The sequence below is a fragment of the Tachysurus vachellii genome, chromosome 23 (assembly GCF_030014155.1).
Source record: "Tachysurus vachellii isolate PV-2020 chromosome 23, HZAU_Pvac_v1, whole genome shotgun sequence".
NCBI lineage: Eukaryota > Metazoa > Chordata > Actinopteri > Siluriformes > Bagridae > Tachysurus > Tachysurus vachellii.
This window is the reverse complement of record NC_083482.1, coordinates 11,441,116-11,454,319: the sequence shown is the minus strand read 5'-3', so window position 1 is coordinate 11,454,319 and position 13,204 is coordinate 11,441,116. Positions and strand designations below refer to the sequence as shown.

At 37.7% G+C, this 13,204-nt stretch overlaps 1 protein-coding gene across 1 annotated transcript in view; it reads right to left on the bottom strand.

Moving 5' to 3' along the window:
* The window catches only part of itga11a (integrin, alpha 11a), a 48,975-nt gene extending 36,867 nt beyond the window's left edge, over nucleotides 1-12,108 (bottom strand). The window contains exons 1-2 of the mRNA XM_060859581.1: nucleotides 11,970-12,108; nucleotides 4,441-4,552 (exon numbers count right to left, since the gene is read on the bottom strand). Of these exons, the coding sequence (XP_060715564.1) occupies nucleotides 4,441-4,552; nucleotides 11,970-12,018 (161 nt within the window). The 5' untranslated portion in view covers nucleotides 12,019-12,108. The remainder of the gene's footprint in view (nucleotides 1-4,440; nucleotides 4,553-11,969) is intronic.
* Between the last annotated feature and the right edge of the window lie 1,096 nt (nucleotides 12,109-13,204).

The window sequence follows — 13,204 nt, the reverse complement described above, 5'->3', positions numbered from 1 at the left end:
AATAAAGGTACATAGTCTGAATGTACAGCTATGTGGCTCCCTCCTACAGAGCATTTCCCACTTCAAAGACCCCAAATATCCCAGTGCTTCCCCAGACTACATGATTCCTGGAATAAGCAACACATTCATCATCCTAGAAAAAATATTCTGTGCTGTAAAGCATCCGCACTGGAACCTGAGAATTGCACAATGCTAGCTGTGTGGAGCAGTGCGTGATTTGAACATCGCAGATACTATAGGAATTGGTCAGGTTTCACTGGATGTGGAAGTGAGTGACTTGAGATGGATGTGAGGAAACGCTTCTTCTTGACATTTAATGTGGTGTGAAGTTGACATGTGATCCAGAGGCCTGATCTCTACAAGTATTTCACCTCATTTCAATTTCAACGTTATAATCTGGTATTAATACAATATACACTAAAGGTTTTAAATGAGAAAAATGAACAGGAAATTTATTTTATTTATTTATTTATTATTATTTTTTTTAATAATCAGATAACAGTCATTTCTGTCTAATCTCTTACAAACTAAAGGTTCCAGAGTTGCCCTGTTGTGCATTTTCACACAATATAACACACATTTGAACCAAATTTATTAAAAAGAACTTAAAAAAAAGTTTATTTTTAATACCATACCATATAATCTACAAGAAAATTACAATAAGATGATATAAAGCATCGTTACCATCTTCTGAGATCTAACACCAATCTCTTCTCTGAGATTATTCCTGAAGTTAAGGAAATGGTAAACTCATACATTGTTCTTACACTGTCAAGATTTTATATTCCCATAAATGTTGAAACCACTTTGGCACCATTAGTTCCTTTTTTGGAGGAAAACAATGCTAGAGCCCCGTATTTAAAGTGCAATATGTTTTATTGGCTATGTAGAAATTATGTCTGATTTATGGCCCTATATAGGGGAGCTGTACGATTTTTGTTTAACTTTTCACTGTTTCATGCCTGTTTATTGCATTTACATGTTGGTACTCTAGCTTTTTACTTGATTTTTATCTTGGTAGCCACTTTGCCAGTAACAGAGTGATAATAAGCCTGGATGTAGTCAGGATGTACCTACTGGCATATTTCAACAGATAATAGCCACATATTTGTGAAACATAGGGTTTGGTACTTGTAAATTGATAGTCACTGAGCTGTTCGCATGCAATTACACAAAAATAGGCCCTGAAGTTAAAATTTTCTCCACTTGTGCCGAGGATAGTATTTTGGGGTTTTGGGAACACCAGAAGTGACCCTAAATGTTCTGTGTTTCATCGTCTTGCCAAGACAAATAGGGTAATTGAAAGAGACACCTCTCAGGTCTGTGTACTGCTGAGACCTACTAACCACAGTCGACTAATAAGGGTTGCCAGAACTTTTCTCAGACCTTCCCTGTGCCTCTGAAGCTCATTTGTCCTTTATTCAGACATCAATGCATGCAGGTCCAATGAGAAAGGAAGAGTAAATCTCTGTGTGCAGTGATGGCTGACAATCATAATTTGTTTATTTAATTCTCACATGGACACTCCCTGTTATTTTGGCATTACCTAATTTTGGCATGATGAGTCAAATTCGAGCTACTAAATAGGTTCTGCAGCTGCTTTCCAGGGACCAGTTTAATAAAAAAGTGTAGGAGGAAGGACGCAAAAAAAAAAATGGATTTCTTTTTCTTGAGGATGTGACATGTTACTTTAAAAAACAGAACTTATCATGATATTTCCTGAGTGGAGTGCATGTCTCAGACACTCTCTTACATTCATACACAGCCAGCAGTGTCTCTTAGCGCCTAAAGCATTTCCCCTGTTCAGGTCGATCAAAAGTAGCCTTACACCATGTTGACAATTAGCTACTGTTCCTCCCATTTCATATCTCCTTTAACTGCGCCAGTGCAAACACTCAAGCTTCCTGATCGTCACACACACAAAAATATTGTATTAATTTCCAGCTCCCCATGAAATAACCTACTGCGCAAACTTCCCTTAACTCTATGGTATCTGCAGGCATTATGTTACATAACTACCTCTGACCTTTCTCTGTCAGTAAATGTATATGACAGTGTGGTTTCTCTATAATTCTTAAAACGGTATAGCGCTGTAAAGAAATAAATTGTTAGAAATCTGTTTGTGCACTTGAGGCACATGAATGTGTGTTTGAGAAGCCTGTGTGGCAAAAAGCAACCTTTTGGCTTTTAGTTTTTTTAATATAAAAGCGGCTTTTTTTTGAAAAACTGGACAAACGTATGCCAAACAGTGAACGTGTGGGCCCCATGGATATATAAAAACACCCCCAATACACACACACACACACACAAATACAGACGCATACAGAAGCCAGGCATACCAGGCACACACACATATATACACACAGTACACTGAAGTTTCCTTTAGCCACTAAACGATTTCCAGATGTGTTTTGACTGATGAGAAAAGAGAGAGAAAGAGAGGGAGAGCTAAAATGGGGAGATCTTTGTTGATATCCCCAAATATCAGCCTAACCAAATTTACAACAAACTTTGTAGTTCCAGCTACAGGCTTGAAATTTGCATTTGCTCTAAACTATGTGGAGAATGTAAACTAGGGAGAAGCATTTTCACCACGGTCTGGAGAGCAATAGGAATGTCATTGTGATTATTGGAAGCAAACAAATTCAAATCATTGTCTACTTAAACAGATCTCTCCAGTTACAGGGTTGGTGTATGTGGTATGCTCATTCATAATGGAAGGAAGTACTGACATTAACATTTCTAATTCCTAAATATCTTGATCTTTATCTCAAATCAGTCTGGAGAGGGATCGTTCCAGATGCAATTCAAGGAAAACTCTACTCTCCAACACATCAAATATGTTTATACTTAAATATTTGCAATGGACTTAGGGATTCTGGTGCTAATTTGTTGCTTTTATTTTGTTATGTCTGCAAGAGATTAGTGTTTGTCTGCTGGTCTGACATCACAGGGAGACATCGCTAGTGGAATTATAATCGTGTTTAATAACAAAAAACCTAACCTATTACAGTCAGGTAAAAACACTTCTTTCCTATTTCACCATTTTCCAGATGGTTAATATGTTAATGAGAAATTCTGCTGGACTAAAATGTTCAGCTCTGCTATGGCAGAGACTCAACTAGAGAAGAACCTGTTGATGGTGGTGCTAGCATGAAACTTTGGAAGCTGATCTGTTTGAACAGGGTGAACGGATGAGGATGAACTACCAAACTAGACGAACTACACCACTAAAGCGCATTGGTCTTTTTATTTAGGCTGTTCAAGGTGGATATTTTGACTGAACGGTAATACGTACGGTCATGATAGCTTGCAGGCTGTGACAAAGATACTTTTATCCCATCTGAATTGATAAGCCTATTTACATAAAATCTTCATTACTGAGCATTACTCTGAAGCAAGAGTATGCCCAGATGCTAAATAGGGAGCTTGAGCAGACTAAGGGTATTAGCACCAATCTTATATGAGTAATAGCTGTATTTTCAGGATATCTGATTTGTTCCTAGCTACAAAATGAATGACCACATAATGAGCTTCCCTGTAGTTCCTTATACTCAATGGAATGTAGTATTTCCAATGTGTTTTGATTTAATCAGCATGAATTCACATACGGTTATAAGTCAACAGCAGTAATAGACCATAACAGACCTCTTATAGATTTGAGGTCAGAGTTGGGGTGGTAATTGGTATAAAAAGACTTATTCCAGAGGTAAAAATCTTCCCACAGCCCCCCAACACCACAAATAATACAGAGAACTCCAAATAAAAGTCAGAAGCCTGATTAAAGATGTTTTGTATTTACTGTGGTTTATACCATAGTTTGCAAACTGAACTCATATTTAGGATGGGAGGCTAATCTAAACTGTGAAAGCCAATCAAGGAACACTGAATTTAACAGAAAATGTCTATTTTCTTTTGGATAATGTATACATACAAAATAATTTAATTCAGAAGTAACCATGATGTAATGATGTACCATAACTCAATAATCAACACACAGACACACAGCTTCTATGGTCAGTACACAAAGAAAGGATGGCAGGATCCTTGTTGATGATGTCATACAAATGGTTGACAAATACCCTGCTCATTTCACCGTCAAATATTTATTGGTGGTTAACCACATAAACTATGATAGTAGGGTTTCTGTCTATTTTCTGGCAAGTAACAATGGTGGGCAGAATGAATAATGTTTTCTTGTTTATATAATAACATTTAAGATGTGTTCAATTGACCTTAAATTCACTCATAAGAAAACATTAGAATGGATTTTTCCATTTTTCCAAATCTCTACCATGGACAACATTGTAGATATTTTATTGGAGGTACTACATTTTACACTTCAACCCAGATAGCTACAAACCCAAACTGGCAGAAGAAGGATAGAGAAAGGAAGCACAATGGAATGAAATTACAAAGGGAATGAATAAAATATCGTACCATTTCTGTCCGCCAGCTACATGTTGCTGTACGGTGTAACCGAACTGCACCTGCTTTGGGCCCTTTATGATTCTGTGGCTCTTTGTGTCTATGTTGAAACAGTCATGGAGCCCTGCAAGAAATCAGAAATCAGTCAAACACAAGCAATATCTTTTTCAAGCTATTATTGTTTTCATTGGAACTAGTGATCATTTCTGAAACATTTACAGAAACTGAAACAGAAATCTACTGACCAAGCTATATAGTTTCCCCAGTTTGTGAGAACATGGGGTGATGATTTGAACTAAACATTCTCATCAAACCTCAATGACTGCAAGAGTCTTAATAGTAATCCTCTTTTGTGCAATATTCTATACCGAAAGCTAGCAATCACATCACAAGCATCAAATTTTATTCACAATACTTATATTTTTACCAGCTAATAATATTATAGCAAATTATTTACGCTATCAGCTTGTAAATAAGCACAAGTGTTTTCTTGCTTTATGCATACCCAAGTAGGGAATCTGTTAGCACTCAGCATGACTTCCTACTGGAGCACAGCACCTCCCCAGTGTGAGGAGCATCTGACCTCTGGGACACACTAAAACAGCAAATACTCTCATGGAGGTCCAAAAAACATCTTTGTGCAGATAAGCCTTCTTTCGTAGCTTACACAGAACTATTCTGTGCTTTCTTTCAGCTTCGACTGTCTGTCTGCCACTCTTTCAACATGCCATTGTATGTGAGAGACTGATTTGTCCCATCAGAGTAAAATGGAACCATCAGTCAATCCCAGAGACTGAAATTACACTGTCAGTTAGGTGAAGTGAAAAACAGAATAAGAAGAGACTCATCCACAGAACAGATTGAGAGCAACTAATAAACTGTCTCTTTAAAGGAGATGCATGCTGTAAGCTGTTCTAACATATAAACGTACAAGAGTTTATCAAGGTTTTAATGGTTCTTAACTTTCTGACAGGACCAATTCTGTCAGTAAGACTCACAGACTAAATATTACGCATTCTCTTTTTATTATGCACTTTCCCACATAGTAAAAGTACTTGTAATTCAGTTCAAACACTCACACACACACTCACACACACACATGCACATACATATATATTTATCACAGACATATAGATTTGGTGGGGGCACGGTGGCTTAGTGGTTAGCACGTTCGCCTCACACCTCCAGGGTCGGGGTTCGATTCCCGCCTCCACCTTGTGTGTGTGGAGTTTGCATGTTCTCCCCGTGCCTCAGGGGTTTCCTCCGGGTACTCCGGTTTCCTCCCCCGGTCCAAAGACATGCATGGTAGGTTGATTGGCATCTCTGGAAAAATTGTCCCTAGTGTGTGATTGCATGAGTGAATGAGAGTGTGTGTGTGCCCTGCGATGGGTTGGCACTCCGTCCAGGGTGTATCCTGCCTTGATGCCCGATGACGCCTGAGATAGGCACAGGCTCCCCGTGACCCGAGGTAGTTCGGATAAGCGGTAGAAGATGAATGAATGAATGAATGAATATAGATTTGGTCAAGGTTTTTTTTACTGCTTATTTTTTTCTACTTTTTCTTCTTTTTTTACTGCTTCTTTTTTTTCTTCTTTTTCTTTTTCACTATATACACTTTCTGAAGCAACCTCCCTATTGTTTAATGTGCTTAAATTAAATTAACAAACACTTTTGTTAAAAAACAACACAATAAAGTACTGTTATCTTAACTGTCCTCGCGGTCATTTTGCTCTTGTAGCCAATCCACATTTCTCGTCATGGTTCGACATATTGTTCATTCTGAGATGATTTTATTTACATTATGGTTTAAATGGTTATTTGAATTTCCATAGCCTTCCTTTCAGCTTGAACCAGTCTAGCCATTCCCTTTGACCCCCCTCATCAACAAGATGTTTTTGCCAACAGAAAAACAGCTAATCGCTAAATATTTTTTTGTGTTTTACATCATTCTCTGTAAACTCTAGGGACTATTGTGTGTGGAAATCCCAAGAGAGCAAACCAACCCAACTGGCACCACCAACTGAGTTCCCATTTTTCCCATTCTGATGTTTGATGTGAAAATAAGATCTTGACCTGTATCTGTATTACTTAATGCTACTCGATCCACTGTATGCTCTGAAGAAACTTCTTCTTCTGGATTTGAATAAAAGCAAGAAAAGTATTTTCTGAAGGTCTTTTCTCTCTAGTATTTAAATAATTCACAGTAGTTACTTAATAAATATGCTTTAAGATATATAAGTATGCTCAGACTTAAGGGGTTAAAGTTATTTACTGATGACAACATTGTGGAACATATTCTGACTTTTACAAGAGATTTACTTTTCCACTTACAAAAGTCAGTATTTGACAAAAAAATGGAAAGCGAAGGAGTGATGGCCTTTGGCAGACAGGAGAAGTTAAGTTAATCCTTCTTAGCCTTGGCTTGACATTTTAAAACCATTATTTCTTTAGATCTTTCTCCTACTCTTCACTGTCACTCAGCCTGAACTGCTTTCGTGTTTGGCTGCAGTAATATCGATGATATGCTACTGTGGTGATAAGGCTGGTGTCATTGTACACTGTTTTCCACTACAAAATATGATAGGCATTGCTTTTTGGTTCTGGTCCAGTGTATAAAAGTATCATGTATGTAAGAAGATGTGAGGAAATAAATGTGATTCTTTTTTTATTCTCTTGCAACCAACACCAAAAATCATTTCACGAAAAGATAAAAATGTATAAAGGAGATACCAAAGAAACAAAAAGTGTTTTTCTTGCAAAAAACATGTACTGTTACAATATTCTACATGTCAATAGTTTTTCTACAGTAATATGTCTCGGCATGAACACCCACAGAGAACTGCTGTGAAAGATTTCATAGAGAAGTTGAATTTGACCCTTAGACACACACACATACACACACACCCTCAGAGATATTCTCTCCTGAATTTTCTTTCGCTTCCGCCCTACATTCTTCTTCTCCCCTCATTCTCTCTTAGCCAAGACTGATAACAACCTAACATGTCAACATCTGAACCTGATTCATAGCCTTAGTGAAATGTGCAAGCGTCTGCTTCTTGTGTACTTCAAACAGAAATACATTTAAATGAAATATATTTGCATTTGTATTGAAATGTTTGTGCTGTGCTTGGCAGTACTGGTGGTTGGTACAGTAACTGTGTTATTTCAGTGAGAATTTTTTGGGCATGTGCCAAACTGACATCACCAGGGGACTTGATCTGAGACATGAGAGATAATGTTCAGGTTTTCCTGTTAGCTCTGAAAATTTTTCAGTGATGTTCAATATCATGTAAACGAGAATCCATTGTAACAGAAATGTAAACAGCAGCAGTGTGGGAGACAAAATAGCAATTTATGACCAAGATGATGCCATTAACAGCACTATTAGCATTTTAGCTAAGACTAAAGCACTAAAGTTCATCTCGTGCCACTACCAGCCAGAGGTCATATGGCATTGTGGGTAAAATTTAACTATCGAAAGATCCATTTAGGAACATGTTTACAGATTTCTAAGATGCATGGGAAAGATTACGACACTAATCTACAAAATACAATATTTGTCCTCACTTCATATGACTTCTTTCAGACAGAAACTGTTCAAATTGTTTTAAAAATATTTAATGACAAAAACCTGTGCTGGCTTGGTGACATGAAACATGATACAAAAGCACATGTAAGCAACAGATGAGCTGACCCACACTGCCTACCTCATCCGTGACCCTCTAAAGAACCTTAGCAACTGTTATGACAGTCAGACAGATTAACCAATCTGATCTCTATGCTTGAAAAACTAGACCAATCATTTCTGTCAGCAAGGCAACGGTTTAAATATTGACACATTCTCTACATTGTTCATATCCTGTCTTTTATGTTTTCCCCCAGGACATGGCTTTCATAGCTATAAAAACAATTTTAGTAAGTTAATAAGAAACATTTTATAACTCACACACGCATGACAAATCAGTGAGTCAATTAAAAAAGAAGAGATGCAAAAAAGGATAAATCTAATAAATATGATGATATGATAAATATGCTGAATGCCGTGAGGTATTTTCTTCTCCGATTGATTCATTTTTCCTTTTCAAGTTTCATCGTTTTTAATGATTTCTTAAGTACTTAATGCAATGTCTCTTGCATTAAAAGGGTTGAAAAAATGAAGAGCCCAGAGAAGCTACGGCTTTGTATTTGAAACCTTAACGTAGCAGAGCGATTTAATATTCCCTCTAATATCAGCGACTCACGAAGCAGCCTTTGCCTTGGGTTTTTTTTTTGTGTACAGATGTCTCTTCCCAGATAAATAAACCTCAGTACAGTGGCTGCTGGCCCTGCATGTCCAGAATGGGACTGCATTGCCTTTGGCCCAGAAACAAGCTTCACCACAGCCACGCTGACACACAACCAGTCTCAGATCAACTGCGGTCCGGGTTCCAACCAGAGACCGATTCAAAGAATCAAGAAGAGAAGCCACTGACTATTCACTGACCCCATATAATTATCAAGGACCCCAATTAACAAGAATGAATGTGATCATACATAAGCATCCTTACTTTTGGAATCCCCCATATCTAAAAGACTGAAAGATCAACTGGATCAACAGAGAACCCTCAAGTCAAGAAAACTAAAAAGTGGAACAATTAAATCAACCCTACTTACATTGCATTCCCCTGAGACATGAGCCATGACTTTACAACTCAATCAACTCAAGACATGGTGGTACTCAAATCTGAAACAGATGACCCAAAGTCTTGGATCATGTCAAAAATACAAATAAAAAAGTCTTGATTTGACTTGTTCCAAAACTCTTAGATGAAAACTCAGAACAGCTCTCCACACTAAACACATGTATGGAAAAAACAAAGCTCCCAGCTGTATGTGATCACCATCTGTGATGGACAGAAACACTTCCACACATCTGCTTGTCTCTCACTTATCCCTCTCTTCCTTCACAAACATTTACATGTGGAGCTGCTCCGGAGCTAATGAGGCCCGATGCTGCCCATCGGCTAGGATTATGAGCCAGCAGATTTACTTCTAATAAACTTCACATGCCTGAAAATCATCCTTCCTACCGCAAAAATATTTTTGCACTCTACTATACATAGCGTCCACTAATATGTGTGTGATTTTTCTTGGACGTTTTAACACAATAGCAAACCCAAACATCTTTCAGTCCATGCCAACTTTCCTACTGTGTGTTCTGGAGTCTGGAAAACTCATCACAGTGCCGATGGAGAGATGCTTTGCAGGGGGCAGAAATGAAACAGGCATGAAACCAAACGTGAGCCTTTGCAAAGAAAATGGGCTGGAAGGAAAAGTTGGGTGCTGTCCATAATGCTCTAGGTATTATGAGCCACACAAAATAACCACAATTACTCATGAGTGAAAGTCACAAACTGCTTCATTTTGTGATCTACATAGTAAAAACCCGCTTGTATATGTACAGTATATAAAATAGTAAGAAAGGAAAACTGAAACAATGCATGTTACATAAGGCAAACTACAAAAGGAAAAGTTCATCTTTAGATTCTAACTTTACCATGGACTGTGCTTATTTTACTTACTAATGGTTAATTAAAGAACATTAGCTAAGGATAACTAACAACAGTTTTACTCCTAAATGCTAGTTAACATGATGATGCATTAGTCTGATGACACAAACAAGCTGAATGGTTATAATAAACTTAATATCTGGTTTGTCACAATGCACACTGCTTTGATAAACTCGATGTGTTTGTAGTGGCAGATGCTCATTTTTCTTGTCACATCTGTAAAGATTTAGATTTAGATCAAGTCCTTCTGAAGGTGAAACATCAGCATATGGCTTGTGGAGAAATGTATAGATGAAGTGTAGGAAATGTGAACCATTTTGGAACATAGTAAGTAAAACTATTTATTGAAAGAAAAACCCAAGTACAGCATAGACACTTAAAAACAAGACGGCATTTTGAATTTTGAATGAATGAGTCTGGTAGGGTTGTTTTTTAGTTTTTGTTAGATTTTATACAAATACAGCCTCAATGAATTAAAACCTCAGACCCAATCACACACTTACAGAAATATTTGTTCCTTGAGTGTTTTTTTTTTTTTTTGCTAGTTAATCATTCTCAGCATTAATAGGTTGTATTGGGAGCTCTTCCTTTCCCAGAACAGACAAAATAAAGAACTGTTTAATGTTACATTCATTTCTTTTTTGTGCTTTAGATTTCATACACATTAATTCATTCCGATTGCTGCAAATTTGTCTGTGTGACACCATGCAGACAACAGATGAGTTAAGGAAAAGAAAAAGAAGGACCTGATGAGAGTGTGTAAACCTTGCTTGGCCAGTAAGCAGTCTAGACCTCCATCTGGATGACAAGCAGCTGAAGGAAACCAAACACAGAGCAGGCTTTCCCACACACACACACACACACACACACTCAGACACATACACAAACACACATCTCTCTATGACTCTCTTGTACACATGCACATTAAATGTCCTCAGACTTCCTCTGACAAGTTCCAGTGCATTACACAGCATGCAACTACTGAAGCTGTCTAAGTCTGTGTCTTTCCAGCTCTTTTGTCTGTTCAACCAGTGAATAAATCAGTTCCGACTGGACAAGAAGCCAGGATTTCCAGCCAGAAAGTCAATTTCTGCAGCAACACAAATATTTACCCACCAGCTAAACTAATGTTTCAGCCCAAATTTGATTTAGAACAGCACCAAGAAGTCATGGTGTAGCTCTTTGGCAGCAGTCATAAAGATAAGAAAAGGCAATTGCTTCAATTAATACCAGTCATGATTTATTTATTTTTAATAAATACACAATTCCTTTCTGAATATTTTAAACAAACTGTGCAAGAAATCTGGCAGAATAATAATATCATTAATTATACTAACCACAATGAGCTGACACCCAAATTAAACATGTTAAACATGTTATATTATTGATATAACCTGTGGTCCTAATTATGTCTAGTTTCATGTCTTATATTTTAAGCGCCAGCAGGACTCCACTCCAAATGACAGAGTCCATTTAAATTAGTCTGTGTGCACTAACTGCCTCAGGACAGCACTCAGGATAGCTGCCAGACACTCGAGCCCTCTCTATAAGCTGCAGTGATGGTAATTTCACTGATAATTAAGCCAGGATGTGGCAGGAGACCAGCTTTTTCTGTATTCTGGCATGTATTCATGCTTTTCACTAGAAGTCAGGTAATACCACCTTTCATTTCAAAGCATTGTTCGAGAATGGCAGAGAAACAGGAGCCTGAGAATTTGAATTGTTCCAGTGCAAACTCAGCATCTGTCAGAGCAGGAAGTTTCTGGCAAGAGAACATTTATACTGGTCACACACTCGACTTTGGTGTTAACTAGTCTGAGAAATTTCTGACTTTTAAAAGAATTTAAGATCAACTCTGTTTTTCTTGAAAGAAGCCATCGAAGTGGCCTCTCTTTAAAGATACAGAATCAAAGCAAAAGGATCTACATCAATGTGTAAGAGCACACACACACACACACACACACACACACACACACACACACACACACTCACCTGGCCATAGGCACAGGGTCCAAAGCAGCAGAGTGCAGTAGTACTCCATGGTTGTGTGTGCGTGTGTGTGTGTGTGTGTGTGTGTGTGCGTGTGTGTCTGGGGGCAGAATGTCTTTCAGTGTGTTCTCTTTAAAGATCCAGGCCTGATTGACTCCACTGCTGCTGAAAATCTTCACTATATCTGGGGGAAAGAGGAGGAGACTGTGGCCAAATAAAAAGGAGGTGCACATTCAGCCAGCAGGCAGATAGTCCTGAACTCTCATTCTTGTTTCTCCCCTCTCTCTCTCTCTCTCTCTCTCTCTCTCTCTCTCTCTCTCTCTCCCTGTGCATTTTCATCATTCTATTAGTTGCCTAATGTTATCACTTGCTTTGTTATCACTTTCGTTGTTAGCATCAACAATTATCTAGTACTGTATGTATCTTCTCTCTGGAAACATGGAAATATTATATATTTTAAGGCATAAATAGACCCACTGATGTATCGTTATATAATTTTACTCTAAAAGCTAATGAAAGTTAAACTGTGCATACACCTACCTGGGAAAAATAAAATATAAAAAGTAAAAAAAACTTTTTTTGGATGATGGAGACGATAAAGAAACACAACAGATTATCTTCTACAGAAAACCAGATGGGTTGTTTAGGTTTAAAAAACAACCTAGAGTCATTGAACTACCGCCAGTTTTGATCAATTCCGCTCCAAAGTTTTTCCAATTGTTTTTTTTTTTTTTTAACTTTCTGAACTACTTTCCTGGATCTGACCCAAGCTGAAGGCAAATGTTTCAAATATGTTGCCCTTAACATGATGGATACTCAGATTTGTGGTTTACATAAGTCTAAGATAAGATATTAATCCTGATGTGGAACTCCCAACTCATCCTTATCCAACATTCATACCAGCCAAATAATTACAAATTGCATAAGAGCTCATGTTGATGTCCAACTTGCTACCATTCACACCCACAATCCTGTTGTGTTAAAAAATGTTGCATAGTAATGTTTAATAATTGATCCTCATTCGCTTAACCAACATCACTTTGTCTCTCTGTCTCATGGCTCTCTCTCTCATTGTCTCAATTTCTGGCTCTAATACAGACACACACACACACAGACATTCACACACACGGATGCCAGGATGCACTATCCTGGTATATCCCAGAGCTTTTCTTGCTTGCTGTGGCAAATACACACAATAAATCACCCTGTATAGATCAGACTTATATTCACTGCCCTGT